Source organism: Symphodus melops (genome assembly GCF_947650265.1).
Source record: "Symphodus melops genome assembly, chromosome: 13".
NCBI classification, from domain to species: domain Eukaryota; kingdom Metazoa; phylum Chordata; class Actinopteri; order Labriformes; family Labridae; genus Symphodus; species Symphodus melops.
Genome location: NC_136703.1, coordinates 17827479 through 17853428, shown reverse-complemented (window position 1 = coordinate 17853428; position 25950 = coordinate 17827479). Strand labels below are relative to the sequence as shown.

Genomic DNA, 25950 nt, shown 5'->3' with positions numbered 1-25950 from the left:
TTGAGCAATATGCAACCAAATGACAGGCTTTACACAAAGACACATTTTATGTTTCAGGTGTTGGTCCTCTCTGAGCTAATTAGTGGAATCTTCAGGGCTCTGCTTGAGACGGGCTGCTCCACACTGAGAGCAGATGGGGACCGTATGATGCTTTGGCTGACCTGTGTATCCTCACTATATGTCCCTTTGTTGCCAACTGTGTGACTGAAATGCATTTCCAACATGACGTGATAGTGTGTGCAGTTGAAATAGCAGTCCATTTCAGATATTAGCTCGCACCACTGAGCGGCTTACCGTGGTTTGCATGTGTAAATTTGTATTCATGCAGTTACCAGTGTGCAGCTGCAATAGTGCATCGGAAGCAAGGAGGAGAATGGCTTTATTGGTCAGTAGGAGGGGCAGCATCCCTGTCTGTTCTTATCATAGAGGTTCAACATATAGGTCATTGTGTTTGGAAGTTTTTAAGCGGAATGTGCACACTTACAGGCTATTTGTGTGGTCCATTCAGGCCAATGCAGAGAGAGAAGCAATGGGTCAAAGGTCCATGTTTTTCTCCTTTTAAAAATCTGTGCGGTACTCTGACAGACCGACTTGTAACATTTTTCTTCCCTATCTTTCTTTCTTCCTTTGCTGCATGTTCTCTCCCTTTTCTTACCCTGTACAGGCAGTGCCAACACATCTGTTGTGTTTAACAAGAACGGTGATGCTCCGGGACGCTACGACCTGTTCCAGTTTCAGATGACCAACTCGTCCATCCCAGAGTACAAGATGGTCGGGCAGTGGGTGGAGACGCTGCAACTCAGGGTATGAAGAGTTTCTCATAGGCGACACAAACAGGTTTTCAAATGTTGTTAAAATGCTTGTATTTGAACAGGATCTAAAAATGTAGAAACGTAAATACTGTGTTTAGCAACATTTAAATCCCGGGGGGGAGTGGGGGGGAGGGGGGCGGCACATCATCTGCATCTCAAATCCAGAGAGCATAGGTGCAGATGTGTTTTTACTTTCTGTTTAATTGATGTATTTTAGGCTGAAAAACCCATTCCATGTGTGCAATTTAGCAAGGAAAAGGAAGTGCTTATCTTTAACATGAAGATAAATGCTCCAAATTCTTCAGGTGTAATATTTCCCTCCAGCAAATAAATAGAGAAACATTTTCAACACAAACAACACATATCAGTGGAGGCGTTGCAAACTAATGTAAGACAAATGTTAAAGTCCGGAATTAAGTTAATTTGAGACTTTATCAAATAAATTAGGATTATTACTTTTTACAGCAGCTCTTTACTGTCTAAAGAGGAGATCACAACACAATCAAACAGACACACATGTTCACATCAGAGCTTGAAGGAAGATCAAATGTGCTAATTTTAGTCTGTCAGTTTGTGTTCACTATTAAAAAGGAGTTTGATGCGTTTCTTTAAATATGCCTTCAAAAAAAGTGAGGGCTTCTTTTGAGGGTTCACCATTAGAAAGAAGAAGGAAGGGAAAAACAGACAGTGATTTCCGTTGTTGGAAATGACTCTTCTCCCACGGCACAGGTTGGAGGACTGACAGTGGAAGAGAGTGGGAGGTGGAGGAAGAATACGTTTTTAACCTGGGCGTCAAGCCTTGTGTGTGCGCGTGCGTGTGCGTAGCGTTTGGCAGTAGAGGGCTGCTGAAGAAGTTGATGTTGTTGGAAACTGACACCTAAATACACATCTCCAGTGTTGCTACTGCTGCTCGGTAGCTTTACTGCAGGTTTTACTGTACATGATTTTTTATAATTTAAGACACACTCGAGAGTGGAAACTAAATCACATGAAAGTGCGGGTTTCCTTGCAGGAAAGCTGAAAGATTTTAATAAGAAAGTTTGTGAAAATGCAATTTCCTGTTTGCAATACCCAAAATATAGAAGAACCTTTGGTGATTGGGGAAACATGATTAAGGCACTTTTTTCATCTCAGGGGAGACTTAAATCCCTTAAATTCAAAAAAGAAAATCTGTTTAACTTTTTTTGTGTGCAGGGCTGCAGAGCTGCTTTTGTAACTGTGACGTGATGGTTTGCAGACGCTGTTATAGATCTCATTGTAACACACAAGAATGAGCCTGGGGGAATCATGTGGACAATGGAAAGACTGATTCTAAGTCAGGGTGGACACGGTCTGAAATGCACATACTTTATGATAGGATGAAGCCTGAGCTGAAATGTCTAGGTATTTATCTGTACAAAAAACATGCCATTTACATACAGATGAGTTAACATTTGCATAATGGCCCTCTGGATCACAAGAATTAAACTCAATCCAATGGATTTGATAGTGCAGGTGGAACCGCGTCTGCTGCTGAAGATTTGTGCTTCACTCTGTTTTAGTGTGATTACAAACCAAATGCTGTAACAATGCAATTATACTCCAATGCAGCAGCAATCACTTTGTTTGGGTAAATGTAAAGGCGTCATAAATTAAAGCTTAACCGAGGATATAAACCTCCCCTTTTTTTTCCAAACACTGTGATCATAGATAAAGAAGAACAACGTTCCAGCTCACAGAAACTTAAATTAACTGTAAAATTAACGACCAAGGAAAAGACCCAACCATGGCAGCCACACAAGTCCGAGGTGTCAAAAATCTCACCCGTCTCCATGGCAACAGAGCTGTTGGTCTCATTACTGTTACCACACTGTGTAATCGGGAGGTTTTCCAGAGAGCACCATTCATCGTCCAAATAACAAATGGCACCTTCATGCCCCCAGATAAATGGCAGATGATAATCTACCCAGACACCACGATAACAACACATTTGTCATACAGGTACACACAACCCAAACACACTAAAGAGGTGTGTGAGTGTGTGTGTGTGTTTTCTGTAAAGATGCAGCAGCTCTGTGTGTGCAATTATCAGCAGTTGTCCAATTTGTGGTTGTTGGTGCTGTTTCTATCCTTAGGTTAAAGTCAAAGTCAGTTTTTTGTGCTACATTTACATGCAGCCATCAAGCATGTGACATCACCAGACAACAAGTACTTGTTTTTGGTCTATATGAAAACAAAACAGATGAAGTACACGAAGGTCAATGTAAACTTTATTATCCCTGAGAGGCAATTTGATTTAATTAGTGTGTTTTAGAAGCCGTAGTAGCAGGAAGTCGTTAGCTTTGAATAGTGTAAGACCAGATGTTTTATCCAACCCACGCTTTAAGGATAGGCTAAGCTAACTAGCAGCTGGCTTCAGCTTGATATTAAAGAGCAAACAAGAAAGTTGTATCAATTTTGACACCCAACTCTCAGCAAGAGAACAGTTCAGTTTGGTTCCAAAGATGTTCAGTTATTCCTTAAAAGGTGACCTGAAGTGACAAATATTTCATGCAAATCTATTCATGCAAAGCCAGTGTTTAAGTTTATCAAAACATTTTTAGGGTGCTTTTTTAGATCTCTGTTTACTTCATGGCTTTGACCATGAATTAGCACAAAAATTAATTTCATCTGCACTCCGAGAGACGTTTTAACATAAAACACTTACTGTACAGGACAGCACGCAGCACACATTAAGACATAAATGATCTCTTAAATTCCTTCCTGTTTATTTTCAGTCGAGATTTTATGCGTTATGATACTGTTTTGATGAAGGTTGTTACACTTCACGCTTCTCTCAAAGTGCCTCTTTAAATCAGTCATTTTCAGGCAGTCATTTTAACAATCATAACACAAGTTATTTTTCAATGGGTTTTTTTTGTTTGTTAGACTCCCAATTGATTTATTCTGGTGAGCTGGTTTTTACTGCTGTGAAACTACCTAAACCATGTTGCCGCATCTTTAATCTTCTTTTGCTTTTTAAGCCATGGATCAGTACACTTTCCAAAGAAATCAAAAGATCGGCTCACAGAATGAATACAGCCTTTTTAATGCCCGGGAAAAAAACAAACATGTAATAGCTCTCAAAATGTCCATCTCTTCATAGAGTTTTCAAGGCAAACTTGCAAGTCGGGTCTATAGTTTAAACGTAAATTATGAAACACTGTAGGGCCTGCTGGATAAGAGTTTTAGATACTTCTCCAGCGCATCTGTGTACCACACTTTTCATTTTGATGACAAGATCATAAATAGGAATGGCTCTGCAAAGTCCAACAGAGGCGTTTTGCAATTCCAAATCCCATTCTCTTTTCTTATCATCCCACATTTCATACCTCACTGCTTCCTGTATTAAAACATAATGTCTTTTGCATTTCACATTGCTTTATACTTTCACTGAACAAAGGTAGACTCTGTTGCCATGGAGATTTCAATTACTTTCAAGTATTAGAAAGGCAATCCTCAAAGAAATTGGCAGAAAGGTGTTTTTCTGTATTAGGTTAATGGGGGGGGGAGGTTATAACGCGTTAAAATAATTTGTTTGTTAAGATTGAATTCTACTTTGTGGTTGCAAAGAATATGGTAATCTCTGGCAGGTTAATAAGATGGAAAATAAATGAACGACACGGTGTTCAGGTACTAGTCATTATTAAAATGCTTGCTCATAATCAGTGGCCTTTTCAGTCTTCCTACTCTATCTTACCTCACCGTGTGTCATTTCTCTCCCAGCTGGAGGAGCTTCAGTGGCCAGATGGGGAGCAGGAGGTGCCTATCTCTGTGTGCAGCCTGCCCTGCAAAACTGGGGAGAGGAAGAAGAGGGTAAAGGGCATGCCGTGCTGTTGGCACTGCGAGCTCTGTGATGGCTACCAGTACCAATACGATGAGACTTCCTGCAGACTGTGTGCGTACAACATGAGGCCCAACCCCAACAGAACCGCCTGCCAGCCCATCCCCATTGTCAAGCTCGAGTGGCACTCTCCATGGGCAATCATCCCCGTCTTCTTGGCCATGCTCGGCATAATTGCCACCATCTTCGTCATGGCGACCTTCGTACGCTACAACGAAACTCCCATTGTTCGGGCATCGGGCCGAGAGCTGAGCTACGTGCTGCTCACTGGCATCTTCCTGTGTTACATCATTACCTTCATAATGATCGCCAAACCTGACGTAGCTGTGTGCGCCTTTCGGAGGATCTTCCTGGGCCTGGGAATGTGCATCAGCTACGCCGCACTGCTCACCAAAACAAACCGTATCTACCGGATCTTTGAGCAAGGCAAGCAGACGGTCACAGCCCCTCGCTTCATAAGCCCCACCTCCCAGATTGCCATCACTTCCAGTCTGATCTGCGTTCAGCTGCTGGGTGTGCTGGTCTGGTTCGCCGTTGACCCTCCAAACACCATTGTTGATTACGATGAGCAGAAAACCATTAACCCCAAGCTGGCCCGCGGCGTCTTGAAGTGTGACATCACAGACCTCCAGATAATCTGCTCGCTCGGCTACAGCATCCTGTTGATGGTGACCTGCACCATCTATGCCATCAAGACAAGGGATGTACCAGAAGACTTCAATGAGGCAAAGCCCATTGGCTTCACTATGTACACCACTTGCATAGTCTGGCTGGCCTTCATCCCGATTTTCTTTGGCACGGCCCAGTCGGCAGAGAAGGTGAGTAATTTTTCTCTTTTGCTCTCTCTGTGTCTTTGTCACCACCCATCTCTTTGTCTGCCTCTCTCCGCCTCTCACAAATGTCGCTTTCATTCCTTCAGCCCTGTTTTTATCTTGTCCAAACACATGCACCTATGCATATTTGTACTGAGACAAAAAAGGAAAACACAAACAGTGCACACAACCCAACACACATATTTTGTGACTGTATAAGTTATTGCTTCATTTTCTTTAGATTTTATAATCTCATGGCTTGGGTGTGTTTGGAAACCCACACTCGACCACCACAGACAGAAAGTGATATACAGACAGGATGGAGGTGCTGGCAGCTCCAGAGAGATGGCATTATCTAAAGTCTCACACCTAGGGCTCAACATATACCATCTTTCCCAGTTTTTTTTTCCTGAAGAGGGAGACTTGTGGTGGGGAGAAAACATTTGTGTGTGTGTGTGTGTGTGTGGGGGGGGGGGGGGGGGGGGGGGGGTGTAAATACAATGTGGGGGGGTAAATACACGTTTGAATCAACACATTCCATCTCTTGACGGGCAGTGCCTGACTCAACAAAGCATTTGACATTGGCCGCTACTGGAGTTGATTGAGAATCTGACATTTTGACCTGATGTGCTCGTCATTGCTTATCTGACCAGGACCAAGCAGAATACAGATGCATTCATCTCACGAGCTGCAGAGCGTTGTTTGGCAGGGCATGCATACGAGACGGAGTGAAAGGGAAGTTTTCCGCTGACAGAATATCGATGCTGACAGGAAAGTGTTACTCCTAACCTTTTGAGAGACACACCGTTCAATATCCTCCCTCCTAAGCTAGCGCATGAGATGGATCAGAAACTGATTTTCCTCATCTCAATTTGCTGCTGATTTCATAGATGAATTACACCCTCAGCAGCGATTAGGAGTTCATTATGCTACTCGCGGCGACTGGCGAGGCAGTAATGTGTTTATCTTTCCCCTTTATGCAGTTAACTCTTTCTTCGCACTCCCTCCTGCCTCTCACTCACCTCCAGTTCACACCACCACACCCTGGCCTGGTAATGGCCTTCGTGGGTGCATTTTATGCTTCTTCCCTAGACACTGCTAGGTGAGAAGTGTCTTTGCATGTCTCGATAGCATCCTTTGCAAAAGTGTTAGGCTAAAGTGAAGTTATCTTATCCATCATTTAAGTATACTTGTGCCTCTATTCTACGTGTGAGCAAGCGCAAAACTGTTGCTATTGAAACTGTACTTACCGACACAAGCAGTCGAAAATATAAAGAAAACTGGAACCAGGTGAAGGCTGAGCTTGATGCCTCGTGGGTGTAGTGTGTTTGACTCTGTGTTGTGATAGTTAAAATGTACAAAAGCATATTTTCAGACTGTCCTCGAGCTGTTTGTTATCTCACCTCTGGCAAGATCAACCTCCGAAAGAAATCCTCACAGACAAAGTACAGCTAACGGACGTGCAGCAAATGTAGCACATCAAAATAAAAGCTCAGTGTACATATCCCCCCCAACAATCCCAACGTCTTAATGTTCATGAAGATGTCGAACCTTAACAGTAAAAGCAAAGTTCTTCTTTTCAACATTTCCTTAAAAAAAAAAAAAAAAGACAGAACACAGAAAATGTTTCTTTTCATCCACATAAAACTCTTTTGTAATGTTAAATATTCAAAATGAGATCACACTACAACAAGTGCACATTTGTGTGTTGATCTGTGTGTGAATGAGGAGGCAGTGTGATCCATTGTGATGCATTCGGCTTAATCTTCACTTTATAAGTACCGTGCCCTTTTGGATTTTTTAAGTGCAGATTTGACCACACGCCCACACAGATTTGAACAGTGTCTCTCGCCTTGGCTCGTCCAATATCAAATGATTTATAACAACACTGAGATGATATGATCACAGCTGCCATAAAGTATCATGACTGCCGTTTTCCTTGTTCTTCCTTTGTTGTTCTGGTAGGGAGCAACATTCAGGAATATTCGGAAACGAAAACATTATTTAGACGCCCTTATTTTCCACACCTGTGACTCCCTCTGCTTTCCCCGTTCACACTCCACGCCACACAAAAACAGTAACAAAAAGGTCACAGAGTCCCTCCTGTGCACCTTCATGTGCTCAGTCAACAACTCCACACTCTCAAGTTAATTACTCTGAGAGTCGCTGGCATCAACATTCAGCTGTCATCAGGCCTCGAGATCAACAGACGTCTAAAAACAAACTCCAGGCCTGCAGGGCACCCTTCATACACATTTCTAACAGACAACACAGAAATGTGCAAAATAGTGATAACAAAGTCCCAAGAGCTATTTTTTTTTTTCATGGCTACAGATGTTACTTTTGAGGGATGGAACAAACCGGGTGATTTAAGGGTTGCTGTCACTGAACAAGAGAACTCTCTTTTGACTGCGTAACACAACTTTTTCACAGTTCAGAAGAACGAGATGATTGTGAAATTAAACATTTCCCAGAGATGGAAAAAAAAAAACGTCCTCTGTCACGCAAGGATGACTTGATGTCATGGAAACATTTCTCTCTGCATGTCTGGTAACCACTTAGGCCATTGTAAGTTGTCTCCTGAACCCACAAGCTACTTGTAGAGAGATCCTGCTGCCACCTTTCATTAGCAATGATTTAACTGTTCACAGCCAAAACGTTCCCATTCCAGCTTTCAGCAGGCAAAATGAACATTTTAACCTCTAATCCTCCTGTCCTCCCCTTGACACAAGTGTGACCTGACACTTCATGTGAAGCCTTTTTAAAAAATGGAAGATGAAATTTGTCTGCCTATCATTTCTTTCATGGGGGAAACCTTGTCGAGGCTGCACCGGAGGCAGACTGCAGGCGAAAGTTTTAAAACCGGTTGTCAAGAAGGAAAAGTTTTCGTTGTTACATTGTGAATACACATCCCCCGAGATGAAGAAGTGACATGACCCCAGCTTGCATTTATCATCCCTGCATGCTGAGAGTGTGACGTCACTGTTTCCCAACACTCAGAGCCAGAAGGGATGAGGATAAGCAAAACGCAGACTCTAGATAGACTGCCATCGTAATAGTTACAAAATAAATAAAGAGAGCCAAAATAAACATTTATCGGTACATGAATTAATGATTTTGACTAATACTCCCTGTACACACCAGTATACTGTAAGTCAACATTGGAGGGCCACTTTGCTGGCTTGAAATGAAAGTACCGGTAAGCATATTCAAGCAGAAGGTCATTAGACAAGCTGCTTGAAATGACGCGAGCCCTATCTGACCTCATACATTTAGAAATCCCCTCATGTTCCTTCATTGATCAATTCTCTCAGTGGAGAAAATGAAATCTTCTACTTTATGTTCCCAGTTGGTGGAGGAAAACGTATTTCTGTCACCTGTAACTTTTAAAAAAAACCCAAATACAAATGTTCCAAATATTGCAGCTCAACCCTGTTGTCAAAGGAGAGACATCAAAGTCCAAATATTAGATTCAACAGCTCAGTTAAGGTGTCCACGACGACAAACAAGAGATGGAGGGCAACAGGAAAAAATAAACTTTTATGGTTTACTTTGAACCCTTGTCTTGCAGTATTATGGCCTCATACAGACAAATCAGCCAGAGCTTGATAAAAGCAAGCAATGTTGTGTAGTTTTTTTGATTGAATTATCCCTGTTGCAAAGCTGCATGTAATTGCAAAAAGGTGAATAATTGTCGAGAGTGGTGTTGCTGTACACACAGGATTTGATCCTTGCTCTCGGACAAGTTAAAAATTAATTGTCAATTGACTGAAAACATTTTGTCTATATGCATTCACTTACCTTCCATCCCTTCAGGACGAAGGTTGCTCACTGGATAGCAACCTTATTATCTAGCAGGGTAATAACATTCCGACTTAAGAAGGACAGTGAGTATTGATTTTAAAGTGTTGAGACACTTTTTATATAAGGACCCTGATCAGAGCAACAACTATATTATCATTAGAAAAGGAGATATGTCAACAAATCACATTGGAGAGTCATCAAAAGGACTTTTTCTCGTAGTTTGGGCTATAAATGACTTTTTTTCTGACAAATGCAGAGCTTGGACATATGTCACATCCTCTTTTTTTCTCCCTATCTGAGGCCTTCTAATGGGACCTCTCAGAGTCTAAATGAAGGGACGACCGTCCACACAGAAAGCACAGGCTCTGTAATGGAAGGGGACTTTGCAGCACAAAGTCAGAGGGAGTTATTCATGACATGAGCTGGGCTAGAAAGTAGGCCACCTAGAACAACGAGAGACATCCAGGTGGTTGAGAGGAGACTGCGAATCCCCTCATCCATTAAAGGCATTCTCTTACGGGGCAGAGAGCATCCCAATTGTCACTTACTGAATCAAGTCGTTATCGCTGTCTGCATTTATAGTACTCAACCACTGCCAACTAAATTGCCTTCGCAGTAAGCATATCCCTGGTGGGTGCAATTATGAGAATTACCCTCAACAGCTTTTTTGTCGAAATGGAAGACTTGTCATTTGTTGGGGATTGATGTTGGAGTTTGGCTTGTCAATGAGATATAACATTTAGATGCAACCGTTTGATTCCTGATGAGCGTTAATAAATCATTACTGCGGCTAAAAATAGAGAGTTGCCAAGCAGTTGTGAAAATGACTTCATGTATTTATTTATGTTAAAGCAGCTGGAATTAATTATGGATGTTCTGTGACAAGCTAAACATTTGAGCAGAGGGTGAGAGGGACTAAGAATTTGGGTCAGTCTCACAAAGAAGCACAATAAAAGAAATCTCTGTCTCAGTGATTAAAGAGGATTCATGTGTGTGCAGTTGTGTGCTTTTAAAGCTGTGTTCGAAGGTGTGAGAGCCTACATATTGACACATGTTTAGTGTGTGCGAGTGTATTTATTTGAGTGTGATGGGTATGAGTAAGCACCTAACACTTATTGGGCACCGGCTCCTGAATCAAGTCCCCTGCACGGTCAATAAATCAGCTCTGAAAGGGTCAGCATTGCAGAGTCTAAGGTATCAGAATCTCATTAAAAGCTTATTCCAGCCGTGTTTAGCTGCTTGCACAAAAACTCTGGAGTGTTGCTATGGATACCAGACAGGTTACCAATCACCAAACATGGAAACACAAGAAGAGCGCTGAGATTCTCCGGTGATTATCTCCCGACGCTGTGTGAACCTCTCGCAGTGCTTTGATTGGTTGCCCTAATATCTAATCATAAACACTGCAAATTCCCAGCTCAAGAAACAAGAGACAAATGCAGCGTTTCTGCTCTTCCACAGCTTGGAGTGACACAGAACAGAGTGCACAGAGAGCATTGTGATATTCATACTGTTATTAATGCATGGTGCACCAGCCAGATCGCTGACTCTGATGCTGTTGCACAAACAGGAGGGGATGGAGGCATAGAGGCAGTTGAGTGCATTGGCATGTTGATGTTATCAGGCTTCTGGATAATTGGCATAGATTGGGAGACAAAAGCATGACTGGCATTTAAATGAGTCCATCTTGTATGAAATAAATTACCATTAGTCATGCTATTTACCAAGAAAAACTATGCAAATGGTGACATTTCTTCCTCCCGTTCCGTAAGCATTTCACTGCTCTGCAGATACACTGTGCAGGCTAATGTGTTTACAATTGTATTCTCTCCACTGTCCATATCACCAACGGCTGACGGGAAGGCTGCATATAAGTGACATTTGATGCTTTCAAGTGTAGTAGATTAGTGGGGAGGCTCTAGTGATGTGCTCTCGAAACAGCCTCTTGCGGTGATTCTTCCCCCTCCAAGAGCCTTAAATGAAACAAGAGCCTCTTCCACGTCTGCAGAATTACTGACTTCCTCACCTCTCAGTGAAATCACTACCTTTAAATGAAGTCACTATATGAAAGTCGCATTTTAACTATATGTACTCGATTGTAGCGTGAGTGCAAAATTACAGTTTGACAGTGCGAAAAGTGTTGTGTAAGCTCAGAAAGGGGAGGAGGCAGTCAAGGAAATGTACCTGTGCAGGGCTCTTATGAATGACAATCTTATAAATGACACCACTTAACACAGCGAGAGCCTTTCACAGGCTGCACTCTGGTGTGTGCCGAGCTGCAGGGAAATAAATGTAAATTTTCTCTGTACTGCAGATTCAATGTTCTCTTTTTTTATTATTATTATTATTGTTCTCTTGGAGAAATTGACACTAAAGTGAGCATGGGCATATGCCTTGTTAGTCTAAGAAGATGCAGCTCTGAGGGTTTTAATTTGATCTGCTGGTTACTTGACCGATGAGATAAAACGTGACGTGAAGGGGACTGCAACATGTCACGGAAACATCCTTCGCACGTCAGTCTCGTCTATCAATCTAGTCGAGGGTCCGGCTGGACAGGCTGGTGGAGAGGAGGCCATGTGAGGACATTTTGATGAAGTCGTGGTGATGCCTCTGCCATTGTCATTAATTCGCTTGAATCGTCTTTGACTTGACTGAGTAGCTGCAGGTCAGGCTTTAATAAATGCTGCTGGATTATATTACATCACACATGGCTGCTCCTTTTCCCCACAGCGACACATTACGAATATCCAGACTTCCTACATATCTAATAACGTTAGATTACAGTTTTGTCACTGTACAGAATTATCAGGAGATTTTATAAGAAGTTATTACGATAACAAATACATCGTCCAATGAGGCAGGTCCCTGAGTTAGGAGATTTGATGATTTGAAAAAAAGACCGTGAGCGATGAACCTTTTTCACGATGCTTGTATGTTGTTATTGGGCTGGAGTCATTATTAGGTTCTGCCTCATCACGGTGCTCAACAGTGTGACTGTTCTGTAATTGGCCACAGATGTTTAGCCATTATAGCTATCTTGTGTCTCATTTTCTTGATAAGAATTTAGCTGCCACTCCTGACTTATTTTTCTGCCTCATAAAGCTGCCAAATCACAGTTAATACAACACAGACAGAAACTGCCCATTCTCATTATGTTTGCTGCTATTTCTGTCCGGATGCAATAACTTTTCCATTGTTCCCTTTTTTTTTCAGCTTTACATCCAGACAACCACTTTGACCATCTCCATGAACCTCAGTGCCTCAGTCGCACTGGGCATGCTCTACATGCCCAAGGTGTACGTCATTATCTTCCATCCTGAGCTCAACGTACAGAAGAGGAAGCGTAGCTTCAAGGCGGTGGTCACAGCTGCCACAATGTCATCACGTCTGTCCCAGAAGCCCAATGAGAGGCCCAATGGAGAGGCCAAGACTGAGCTGTGTGAGAACCCGGCCGCTGACCCCATGAGTAAGTAACCCGGGGAGAGACAAATAACGCCTCAGAGCTGCAAACACAGGCGCTATGAACCAGCCTCATTTAACTTTACACTACACCTCATCTAGTGTGCATTCATTAAACACAAAATTAATCTGTTCTATGTATGACCTAAATCTTTAACTGTTTTGTGCAATGATCAAGCAAATATGTAGTTTATAGTAGGCGCAGTAAATATCAGTGATATTGACAATGAATCCATATATTTGATATAAAGATCAAAGTGCTTCACTAACAATCAGACCTAGGAGTTTGAAATCGTATGTTCTCATGAACTGCAATGGAGAGGTTTTCTCATATCGCTCTCACATTCCCAATATTACACTCACAAGTCCCACCACAGCAGTTTAACGTCTGGACGATGTGTCTCATATTCCAAAGAATGGACCCAGTTATCTCCTTCCTTGATAAACGGTTGGCCCTTTAGTCTAAGTGCAAGCTTGAAAGAAGATGGGGGACTTGCTCTCTGAAGAGATTTCAAGAAGCAGGGCTTTGTCGCCAGGAATGGAGGGAGATAATCTGTCTCTGTAGCTGTGAGTTACTCATTCCACCCTTCATCTGAAACAGTGAGCATGATCCTGTTAGCAAAGATAATACCGGGTATTAGCTGGTGGCTGGGGAAGCCTACTTTCTTCCATCAGTAGGTGATATTGTGTCTGTTTTTGATGAGAGAGGAAAAAAAACACTTAAAAAAAACAAAAAAACTGCAGTAGCTTCATTTGAGGATCATGTTGCCATGGAAGCGCTTTGCTCTTCTGTAGTTGTCAGGAGGAAGACATAGATGATTGACAGCACATCCAAATCACTCGCAAAGGCCTCCTCTCCTGCAATGCTTCTAATCACATACAGCAGAGCTACAATGGCACCCACAGGTGCAACAGCCTCTCAACCCCCCCCTTTTGAATTATGCCGATTTGATGACAGATTTTTCCTGGGAATTTCTCCAAACACCCAACAGTTGTCACACTTTACTGCCGTGAGCCAAATATGCTCGAGTATGTGAGTGCGCACACGACCACGAGCGTGAATAAGTCGGCAGTTTTTCAATGTGTTTGACTGAATGTGCGAGTTGCACACACAGAAGCCAGAGAGCTGATGTAAGTGTGCTCAGGGACGGAGAACATACCCTTGCCAGTCACATATGTGGCTCAATGAGCAAATACTCTGCATGGAGGGTGAAACCTCAACATCTGTCGCAGCAGTGCATCTGAAGTCCCCAAGCAGGGCATGCAGTCCCTGGAAGGCCCTCCCAAAAGTGCCCCATATCATCTGCTCTGTGTGTGTCTCACCTTCTGTCTCTCCTACGCGAATATCTTCGCGCTCCATCTCCCCCTCCCGCACACTCTCTCCCACCTCCTACCCCCTCTTATTTAGCAGCAAGCAAAGTGACATTTATTAATGGCCAATTTATGTGCATGACCGCCCCAAAAACCTGAACTGTGCCTTGACCATCCCAAGAGGATGTCCGTCAATTCCTGTAACCATCAGAGCGCCAAATCCCTCCTTTCAGGCCTCATCAGCCCAGTGTGAGACGAATGTGAGTGATTTCTAAGATCAAGAGCATTAGCACCTCTGCAGATTTACAGTATATTGGTATTGACACAATGTAATGTCTTCATGATTACAACTCTAAGAGGCAGGAGGATTTACACTGCAAATCAGAGATGCTGAAATGCCTCACTGGCCTGAAAGGTTTTTTTTTTTTTTTTTGATATAGATCAACCAGAGGTGTTTGTTGTATGAACAAGTGAGGATGTGGGAAGGAAACAGAACTGGAACGAAACAAAGATAAGAAAAGCCATGTTGGAGCACTGGAGAGGAATTATCGGCTATTGGTATTTAAAATTCAAATGATAGCGTAGGTAGAGGTTTAAATCCTAGACAAGTTAAAACACACACACACACACACACACACACACACACACACACTGTTTGCTTAATAAAGACGGCTCTTCCTTAAGACTGTTTGTGGTTCGCAGCGAGAAGCTGTGGTACATTTACTCATGTTTTATTCAACACACTCTCTGGCCAAGACTACAAAATCCAGCTGTAAAGAAACGGTGCAACTTTAATTGCATAGCCCATGGGAGTTGGTCGTCATAGCAACATTCAAGCAGTAGGATAAGAATTTATAGCAATGTCTGTGATTAAGAAAATGCACATCGATCTTCTCCACCAAACAGAAAGGACATCTCACCCACAGATATACATTACTGAACTTAATGTCGAGTACATTCACAGATCTGGATCCAGCAACAAAAACAAACCTGATCTGAAGACTAATCTTCATTCTGGACTCAAATAAAGCTCAAAGAAAAACCTCATACAAAATCCGAACAAACCAAAATAACCTCTGTTCACAAAAAAATGTGCCTCAGCTCTCAACTCAAAGCTCATATCGGCCCCTATAACGGCATGCTACACTTACAGGAGGACTAACACACACACAGAGTCACCTAGGCACTCAGCCACATTCTGATATGTTTCCATGGCGATCCAGACTGGGATCACATTGCATGCCCCAGCATTTGTTCGGTGCTCACTCGTATGCTGTTTGTGTTTTTTTATCACTAGTTAACATCTGAAAATAGAAAGAAAGGCTTTACACAGGGGCTTTGTGAGTTCAAATGATACACTAGACCAGAAAATATTGCTACAGATTGTACACAGCTGGTGATGAGAATGCACGGAACGGTAGGGAGAGTTCACGAAAAAGGGTGGATGTTTGTTTGCCTCTGCAGCGTGTTTTTCATTCCTTCTTGTTTCAGAAATTCTCAAATTAAATGTTAATCTTTTCTGGATTTTTTTCTTTTCTTTTTTTTTTTTTACTGTGTTCTCAGGTCAAGCAACCAAGAAAACATATGTTAGTTACAACAACCTCAGGATCTGATCTGCTTGAAAACGGATGCCGTTTTAATCCATGATTGAAAAAAGGAAAGGCTCCAAAGAAACAGAGAGAGAGAGAGAGATAGAGAGAGAGGCGTGAGGACAGAAGAGAGAGTGCAGGCATCCCAGCACCACCTGCAGTACCTATGCACTCCAGGGCTGTGGATGGCATCCAACCTCCATCCAAGACATGATCCATGAGTCCTGGCAGAGACTAGCACAGCTGTAGGCCAGCGTGGTTGGTTGGGCCTCACCAACCAAACAGTACAATTTAAAAATGTGTTGTGACCCCTTTTCTCTCTGATGGAGAACAATTTGCCTGCTTAAAGGGGTCACTGCGAATGAGGACATCCGTGGGAAAAAAAAAAAAAAGAGGAACGTGGATCTTCTTTCAAGATATTTTCTTTTAAAATGTCATTAAAGCCATATTCTCTTGGGGTTCCCATTTTCTGATTTGCGTTTGTATCGTTTCTGAGTGATTTTTCTTCTGTGCCTCTTCTTCTTGCAGTTGATTTCATTACCTTGAACGACGAGCTCTGCCACATACAGTATTTTGTTTTACTCAAATCAGTCCAAGATGATTATTATGTAAGAAGTGATGGGCATTGTAAGTATATTTTTTTTGTAAATATTTGAGAGTATTTTCATGTTTGGAGTACAAGAAACTAGATATAAAGTCTTTGTTCAAAATTGGATTTTGAATGGTAATGAAAAGCACCACAAAGTGTTCACTTTGCATGTGCCAATGTATGTCTGTTCTATTTGATGTAAACAAAAAAAAAAAAGAGAAATAAATTCTGAAAAGGATATGAGCTTCAGCATCTTTCTGACGTTTGTTTGTTTTTTAAGCAGAAGTGGACTTCATTAAAAGACAGAATATGGCTTTAATCTGTTGTTGAATTGACACCCCCCCCCCCCCCCCCCCCACCCCCCAGTATCTGCAAGCATGTTTGTTTTATAGAGTTTCGTACGTGGGTATATTATGCCTCGTTATGGTGTGGGAAACTAAATATCAGAGCAATCATTGCGAGTATCATAAGTTGTGATGTCTGTCAAATTATGAACATGTAATAAAATCATTTTGTTATCTTTTCTACAACTAAACCAGACGGTATATCATAGTTCTTTCTGTGTGTATGTGTGACTGGGCATGTGGCTCTTTCATGTTTATACTGATGTGTGAATAAGCACAATTAATCACTACGATGTTTTGGGTTTCTGTACACTCATGGAAATGTCATGTGCTTGTCTAAGGTCTCACCCTCATGACGGGGCAAATTAGTGACTTCGTTGAGCAGTGCTGTCATGCAGAGGAGAAGAAGCGCTGTGGAAGAGCCGAGAGGAAGTCCACTAGCTGACTCCTTCACTCGCCCTTTGGTCTTTCTGTCTCTTCCGTTGTTTCTTTCTCTCGTTCTCTTCAGTTCTCGCCACCATTCCCCTGCATGAATATTATTACATGTCAGATCAATTTGTCCTGTTGATGACCGCGTCTTTACAAGCTAACCGCTCTTTATTCCTGGGCCTGCCTGCAAGCATAATGTTGCTATTTTCAATATTGATTATTATATAAAACATGAATAGGCCACGCATGAGAGACTTCTGTTTCTTCAACCCGGTAAGCATCTCCCTCCAGGCAGTTACATGGGCAAATGATATATGAATGAGAGATGCTGATTCCTCCTTTTTGTGTGTGTGTGTGTGTGTGTGTGTGTGTGTATGTGTGTGTGTTTGTGTGTGTGAGACAGACACAGAGAGAAACAGGGGGGAAGAAAGAGAATGAAATCCTTACCCAAACAGGTTTGCTCTTGTTTCCCCATCCATTTGTCTGGCAACTCTCTGGGCTCCTGTGGGACCAGATGGTCTTTACTTCTCATACGCACAGTCTGTCATTTTCTGTTGCACACAGCCAAGAAAAATCCCACTTATGTCCAATTAAGACTAGCCTCTCCCCACCAAATTAATTTCCTGTGTCAGTGTCTGTGTGCAAGTAATCAGTAGGGGCTGTACAGAGTTTAGATGTGCAGCTTAGCATAAAGAAAAGACACAGCCCAAGTAATGGCTTTTTGATCTTGATATCATGGCAACACTTTGAAATAACACGCCCGCTTGATTTTCAAGAAATGTAAGTTAATCTTGAAATTGCGTGTTTGTCCATGTTTTTTCACCTGCCTTAAAATAGAGTAAAGGAATGCTTTACTCCATCTCCAAACTCCCAAGGCTCCTACGTCAGGGCCCACCTGCTCGGTATGCACCTGTTCTGTAGGCAGCAGTTTCCTGGAAGACACAAGCAGGGAATACATCAAAGGGACGAAAACTAATCATGCTGGACTGTGAGTCCTTCAGGAGGACTTAAAAATTTAAAGCACTAAGGACTGTCAATCACACGTTATTTTGATGCAGCCTCCTGAAGTAGATGAATAGGTTTTATCGAGGGCACGCCCCATCCTGAGTGTCTTGTTACGAAGTTGTCAAAAATGTCCTGAAAACTGTGAAAGAATTGCATGCGCCTGCGTGACCAAATGTGGATGACAAGGTGACACTGCTAGTACATCTCAGTGCTCATGGGACTCGTGGAAGTGCAGGCACGAAAAAAACAACAAACTCAGGCTTTCTTCCATCAGAGTTTTCGTGTCACTGTTGTCCAGCTCTGCCTTTGAAGAAAGCCTTTCCTTATCTTGTCAGAACTCCTGATGCGCTCTTTCACAGACAATTTACTGATGCTGGGTCTAGATTAGCTCTGTTTCATGGCTCCTGGGCTCTAGGCTCTTCTATCTTTCCATAAATGTCCAATTATCCAACTCCAGCCAGAGTGAAACCGTATCTGCTTCCGTCAGTAACCAGCTGAGGCCTGATCTTACATGGGATGTATAAAGACAAGCCTCACTATTCTTGTGTTTTTTTCCCCCCTCCTGCTGCTTCTGTACTCAAAACCTCCTTAGGATGCATTTTGTTTACCAGCATGTTTTTTGTTTTGTTGTTATTTTTTTTCAGGCTGTTGTAATTAGGGCCAGCTACCGTTTCCAGCACATAGTAACACTGAGACTTTTTAATTAGTGGTACAGTAAGATAGCCATTGGTTGGACGTGAATCACAACATCTGCATCTCAGCAAAGGCACTAATTGTCGTCTAAAAGAAGATCACGTACATTTTATGAACAGGCTCTGTGGCTAAAATACAGTTTGATTTTCTATTAACGATCCAGGAAGGTACAGTGCCTTTTTTATTCAAAGTGAATACATGAGTTGAGGGCCACAGAGTGTTATTTCTTATCTGAGGGTTCACAGACCCCTTGTTGCTTTTCTTAGGCTGCTCTGTGTGTGTGTGTGTGTGTGAGAGAGAGAGAGAGAGAGAGAGAGAGAGAGAGAGCACACGTTTGTCACAGTGTTATTGCATTTTTAATCAGCAGAAGAGACCAGGCATCATTCTCATCACATTAGTGTCTCCTGGTATTTATTCTTCGCTCTCTCTCTTCCTCCCTCCCTCTGTCATCCGTTGAACTCCTGAGGGGGGAGTCGGGTGGGTGGAGGGAATACATTTGGAATTTGCTCATTTGACAGTCGTTAGAGCTATAGATTCTGACAGTACACAATTAGCTCAGTCACCTCCTTTATCTTCACTCATCTCTGGCTGGGGGATTTAGTACATGTTGCCTCCCTCACTGTCTCCCTCCCTGCCGTCTCTTCGAAATCCAAACTTCTAATTCCATCTTTCCCCCAGTTAATGATTATTTGAAAATTACATATCTGACTTCATGGATTTAATTGACTGCTGCTGTGTTATTAAGATGGCTGAGTGAGACGAATGCTCTTCAGAATTCGCAGCTGAGTAGGTGCACTAATCTGCTGCTTCCCCCAAATTTCGCCTGTCAGAAAAATGCATTCACCAAGAAAAGAGAAGTACACAGCGCTGGCATACATCTCGTAAATACGGTGCATATTTGTTATGCTTTGGCTGCTCGAAAGATTCCGCTCACTTTTATAGGCTTGCATCAAATAAGGTAGAACATTTTTAACATTGAATCGCAGCTCAGGTTCAAACAAAAGCCAAAAGCATTTTAACCAAGGCAGATCAACTATGGCTTGAACAGGAGTTGACAGAGATAAGTACTGGCTGGCTGTGAAATGTAACTAGAGAGCTAAGCCCTTGATTTCAAGGAGCACGCCGTAAACAATGCATTTCCACATCCCACACAGATCACTGTTATTTCAAAGGAAAGCATACGCCTTAAGAGAAAGAAAATATTGAAATGGAAATGAATAGTAAAGGGTGAGTATAAAAAAAGCCACATCAAACAAACAAGGAATGAAATCGTAACACCCAAAAGGTAGAGAGAGAAAAGAATCACCCTGCACACTTGTTTGGTTGTTTGGGAGTAGATTAGCAGAAACAGCCGTGTGGTGTTCTGCTTTATTGAATCTTTCTTCTTCAAACTCATCCTAATTCAGGCACATAAATCCTCCACATGACTCCACCCTTTAAGAGCTTAAAAGCTACAAGTTTCTGCTTTGGGCGTAGTGCAGAAAGGGTTCAGTCAAATGGTTATAAATCAATTTAAATTGTGAGTTATGGTCTTAGCGATGTATACCACGCTGAAGATTGTGTGTCTCATTTTTCAGTTGGCGGTGGAGTGTGGAGCACTCTCCATTTGATTAAACTCTACCCAAAGGCTGCATCAATTATGTATCTTCACAATGGAGTTAATGGACTGCAATAACAGTTGAAGATGACTTGACTAAATTTCCACATGACATGGCAAGAAAAATCTCACTTCAGTAATGTAGCCCTCCTGAACAGCTTGTCAGAAAAAATGATAAAACACCAGGTCGGATTCCAGCTTATTAAATAAAATCACATTTTCTTTAGTTAATAACCCTGTAAAACATTTTGCCTCCTGACACATCTGTCTTATGCGGGAGATTGTAAAATGCAACACACGTGTAAGGACTCTGCCACGCAAGACAAAGTGCATACATAATCTTGCATACACTTGAAGCAGGTGTGTGAGAGGGCTGGATAAAAACTGTATGTGTGACGTGCCTATCTCTCAGCTCAGCTTGCAGTCCGTCTACCTTGTGATCCAGCTTCTATAATTCTTGTCTCTCGGGTTTGGATCCCATGAGTGGACCCTCGCTGAGAACAGAAGGGGCCTGCCAAGCCCCAACTGCACACTCACTGACCCATCTGGTCATCGGGCCAGCAGGGAGCAGGCCGGATGCAGAGACCAAAGCTTTGCACAAACATCCTGAGCTAACACGAGACTGGCAGATCACACAAAGCCTGTAAAAGGTAGAAACTGTGTACAGCCACCACATACTGAGCAGCCCTCATGTTTTATTTTCAGATGTTGTGTGTTGCCTGGACTGCATATAACGATAGAAAAGCAAAGAGTCTGCAGCTGAACACAAACCACTGAGCAGAACATGCTGTATTGTGCATAAAGTGACAGCGATCCTGCTGTTGCGTTGTTTATAATTTAGAGCGAACACAACATGTTGATGCATGCATCTGTGATCTTTGCGACTCAGGCGGAGGTCGGTTCTACATGACACTGCAGAGCAGAGCAGAGGCTTTTAACCTGAGCTCGTTGCTGCTGTTTCACTTCTACACTCAAATGCACAGCCATGTAAATGTTTCTAATAACCTCTCATATGTCAAGTGCCTGCCTGCCCTCGGCCCCTGCTGCACATCCTAGCTTAAAATGCTGCTCACACCATTAACTCCAGTAGGAAGCAGCCGGTACAAAAAAAGAACCTGTCATGTTTTCTCTCCCCCTAGTTGGTAATGAAACCCTTCCCGACTGCTTAGCTTTGTCATGCAACTGAAAATCCACAGCATCCACACAAACCGGCTCCTCCTGTGACTGAACACAGGGATTTCCATTCCAGCTCTGGATTGGATCCAATTCATGTGATAAGAAGCAAAATGCAATTAGACTACACTTTCTAAATCTGTGACTGAATTGTGGAGTCGCAGAGATGTTATAACTTATCTTACTTTCTAATTATGAGTGTGACATAGGAGGGTGAGGACATGTTTTTTCATGTCAAATGGAATTAATTGAGGATTGGGTGTTTGCTGATGCAATGTTTAATAAACTGAGAATATCAGTGATGCACTAAATGATTCACATGAAGTGTTATGGTGACTCTCTTGGAAGATAATTCATTTAAATACATTTAACTATCTTTTAATAGCTTCTTGTTACCCATACATGTGGTGTTTGATGAATGGTAATTGCAGTTTTGTATGTTGTTTACTGCAGCTTACGGCTATTTCTTATTTGTCGACAAAATTTATTGTAATTCCATGGAAATGCTTTAAATCAGTTCCTTTGCCATGGTGTGATGCTACTGCCATCTACTGATCCTGCAGACATGTCTACTGCATCTGTGTTTCGACCTGCATTAACAGCCAGACATCATCAGCCTCTGTCTTAAAACACAAGATCTTGAACAACCAGTACGGACAGACGACAGGATAACGTCCTGAACTGACCTGCTGCACAGCGCCGGCAGGGACACTCCTGCTCACAACATGCTCTCAAAGAATCCAAATGAGCATGACGCATTCATTCACAAGATGGCGCTGCACTCATCGTTGGTGGGAGGACAAGCTGAGGTCTGCAGCACTTCATCCTGATGGTCCACAAAGCTGTGAGAGAAAATACACACACTAAACATACAAACTATTGATGCTGTTACATAAGTGGACAATGCACTGAATGACGTATAGCCCTAATAGCTCGTAAATGTATCAGCTGTTTGTAAACATCAGGGTGCTAATACTCTAGTGCCAGCTTACACCCTTTTTAAATCAAAAATAATGTAATGAACAAAACAAAATGATAACTAATGAACAGAATGATGCGTTACTCACATCTGTAATGAAAGCCTGTGACACTGAGGTGAACACACATCGCTCAAAGAAACGCTTTATAAGTAAAATTAACTTCTTGACTATTAGCCAGCAGCCACAGAAAGAAGTGAGCTAGCTCCCTAACTTGGGCACACTTAAACAGCCACTGCAGTTAGACTCGTGCTGTTGTTTTGTCGGGGTTTTTTGTAAATACTATTCTAAAAATAAACTCTGCAGTTGTTTTTAATTTGTAGTCCCTTGAAGTTGAGCCCACTTGACTGGAGTTAGCCAGTTGGCTAGTACTGCTATGCTATTTAAGCTAATCAATACTGTAGGCCTAATGACTTTCAACAGAAGGCTATTTAGTCCTCTTTTTTTAATATGGAGCCTTCTAGAGCTGTTTAAATATAGTTTTTATGTGAACTGGGAATTTTAGAGTTGAGTTTATTTTTCCTGTAAACACTTTTATTTTAATTTTTCTTGCCAATATTGTTAAATGAAAAATTTGATTTCTTTGTTGAGGAAATAATTAGTCTCCTGTTTGCAAGGAGAGCCTGGTCTGGCATCGCTTCAGACCTAATTAGAAGTAGTTATGACCCCCGGAATTATAAACATGCTCACAAAACACCAGTTTTGATTAGTGTTCTGACAGTGTCTGAACCAGCGTAGGTAAAGCAGGTGTTTCATTAACACTGAATGTTGGTTAAATGAGAGCATGTGGTGTAGTTGCAAGCAATTACAAAGCAAAAAAACCAACTTGTTTTCATCTGAATTTCTGTGGCAAGCTGTCATTTCAGCCATTACACGTCATACAAGTAGATACAAGAGAGTTTGTGGTTTTTGTGTGCAGAGCTTAAAAGAACACAACAGCAGTTATTAAGTGCAGTATATCAGACGCATCAACAACTGAAAGGTCAGTTCTTCCTATAGCTTTTCATGAGGTTATACATTTTTCATCACATACATTAACTTTCATTACTGATGCATTATTAATAAGCGCAGAGGGGAGGGGGATGAACTGAGAGATTGGCAGGGCGTCAAATAGCTTCATCTCCACATTTTGATACAGCCTCATTACCTACTACTTGCTGCTGCGATCGATTAGCTCAACTCCATTTGTAGATTTGAGCTACTCAACTTCTCCTGCAGCAGGCCGATTTATGCAAAGTGTTCATAGAAAGCATATCCCTTCATACATACAGTATAGAAAACTACTGTACATTGTGTACCACAATAAGTCTTACATCACATTGTAACTTCGTAGCTTTGAAGCCCCTTACTGTATGTAAAGGTAATGTTGGTCACTGCAAGAAATATATATATATATTTTTATGGTAATATTAGTTTGCAATATTGTGCCTTGTACAAACCTCAACAACCAAAAGGTTGCTGTCAGTTGCCTGAACTTCAGTATCAGGGGATGTGACTCCCGTCTGTCATTGGTCTCAAGTCCTATTCTTCCAGAATGATACTGCAATGAATCCGACAGCCGCATAGTGAGAGGCTCCAGGTGTCAAATGGAGACAGTTGGAGGCGCTGATTCCTACAGTTGTGGGAGGAACTGCCTGACATTGCATTTTTGAATGCAAGTATATGTAGGCATGGAGAAAAGTACTTTCCAAAGTAATGTTTAACATTTTAAGCTCAGCATCAGGGCTGCAACTATTGCCCCATTACATTTTTCAGATGATGAATATCCAAAAACAGAAAAAAAAATGTCCACGAGGCCAAGTTAAAGCCAAGTCAAAAAAATATTTAACTACTATGTGAATCAAGGGGAAAATATCTAGTATGGCTGTTTTTCTTCTTGAATTGAGGTAATTCAAATCACTTGTGCAATCCTGTATGCCTTTGAATAATTGTCAGGCAGTGTGTGTGTGTGTGTGTGTGTGTGTGTGTGTGTGTGTGTGTGTGTGTGTGTGTGTGTGTGTGTGTGTGTGTGTGTGTGTGTGTGTGTGTGTGTGTGTGTGTGTGTGTGTGTGTGTGTGTGTGTGTGTGTGTGTGTACTCCACACCATGTGACGTGTCAGTAAATTTCTGAAATGATGCAATGTTTACGTAACAAGGGTTGAAATGTCAATATTTCAGACTACATTTTTAAACACTGTCTAAGCTCAGTCGCTCAGAATGTGTTTGTAGAAAAGAGTCTGAGTGCAGTGTAACATAGCGCTTATCAGTCAGTCGCCTGCAGTACCTTGGAGGTTGGCAAATTGATTCATGATTATAATATTTAATTTGAACAGTATAAAGCCTTGAATATTAAACCCACCATATTATCTCTGAGAAAATGAGAGCGGAACAGATGACAAAGAAGTAAAAAGGGTTTAGAAAAGTTTGTGTGAGCTTGAGGAGCATCTAGAAAAAAAATACACTTTGGTGTGAGAGATTGAATGCTCTTTAAAATGTTCACAATGCAGAATATTAAGAAACTTCTCACAAAATATACATTGCTGACATTAAATCCAAAGGGTTTAAATGATTTCTTTGTAGGTTATCAAAAAAGGACTGCGCTGCAGTTTTGAGTGAAAATGTACCTTCACAGACGTGACTTTGGTAGGTTGGCAGGTGGTTTGACGCGTCACCAACCCTTGAAACTTTTTTTTTTTTTTGGCCTCTCCTGAATAAGCTATCATTACACAAGCTCCATACGAAAAGAAATAGAGAGCAGACTTAGTCATTGTTATCGATATTTCTCACTGAGATGTAGGAGCACAGAGCCATAAAAAGAAAAACTGCCCACCTAAATGCCATAGGAAGGGAGTACTTCTCTTTAAATATCACACTTTCTCTCACAGGCAGGCTGCTGTTTATTATTCTACAACTGAGTGTAGAGCTCAAGAAATCCACATACCAGAAAGCAAGGCCACAGATGATTGCCCATCTTCACTGTAGGGTCATACATTTGATGGAGAAGGAATTTTGGAAAGGAAATTTAGTTGTTAGATATTTTTTCAACTTACCTTTTAACTAGAAAAAAGACCAACCCAGTGTGTTAATGATTCATTTATTGCCGTTAACGATTAAGTGTATTGACCGGCGCTCACGTGTAACACTACTTTACTCCTTCGTCTTTGCAAGTCAGCAAACTACTGACTTTCACGACTCACCCGTGTTCACAAAGAAATGCTCATCTTTGGAAGTAAAAACAACCAGGCCTTACGTTTATTCACAACTCACTCCTGAACATGTAGATGTGTTCATTTTCTCATAATAACCAGAATCATTAACTGGACTGTGAAGAGGCTCAAACGGTTTTTATTTCACTTTTATTCAGCACTTCCTGTTGATTTCGGTCAGCATCGTTAGTCCAGAAACGGCAGTAACGCCACACTTGGCAGCAGCGTTAAATAAAGACAGGCCTACATTTACAAGAGCGAGAGTTTTGTTTTATTAGTTGAAATTGTATTTCATGAATTGGTGTTTCAA

The 25950-nt window shown here is 41.8% G+C and overlaps 1 protein-coding gene and 1 long non-coding RNA gene across 2 annotated transcripts in view; one reads left to right on the top strand and one right to left on the bottom strand.

Annotated features, from left to right (window-relative positions):
* Positions 1-16772, top strand: part of grm7 (glutamate metabotropic receptor 7) — a 100347-nt gene extending 83575 nt beyond the window's left edge. The window contains exons 7-10 of the mRNA XM_079359968.1: positions 665-804; positions 4557-5492; positions 12504-12756; positions 15624-16772. Of these exons, the coding sequence (XP_079216094.1) occupies positions 665-804; positions 4557-5492; positions 12504-12756; positions 15624-15673 (1379 nt within the window). The 3' untranslated portion in view covers positions 15674-16772. The remainder of the gene's footprint in view (positions 1-664; positions 805-4556; positions 5493-12503; positions 12757-15623) is intronic.
* LOC306834172 lies at positions 16439-18994 on the bottom strand. Its single transcript, XR_013780458.1, has 2 exons — positions 17459-18994; positions 16439-17107 (listed from the first exon to the last, which is right to left on the bottom strand). It is a non-coding gene; the product is annotated as an uncharacterized lncRNA (long non-coding RNA).
* Between the last annotated feature and the right edge of the window lie 6956 nt (positions 18995-25950).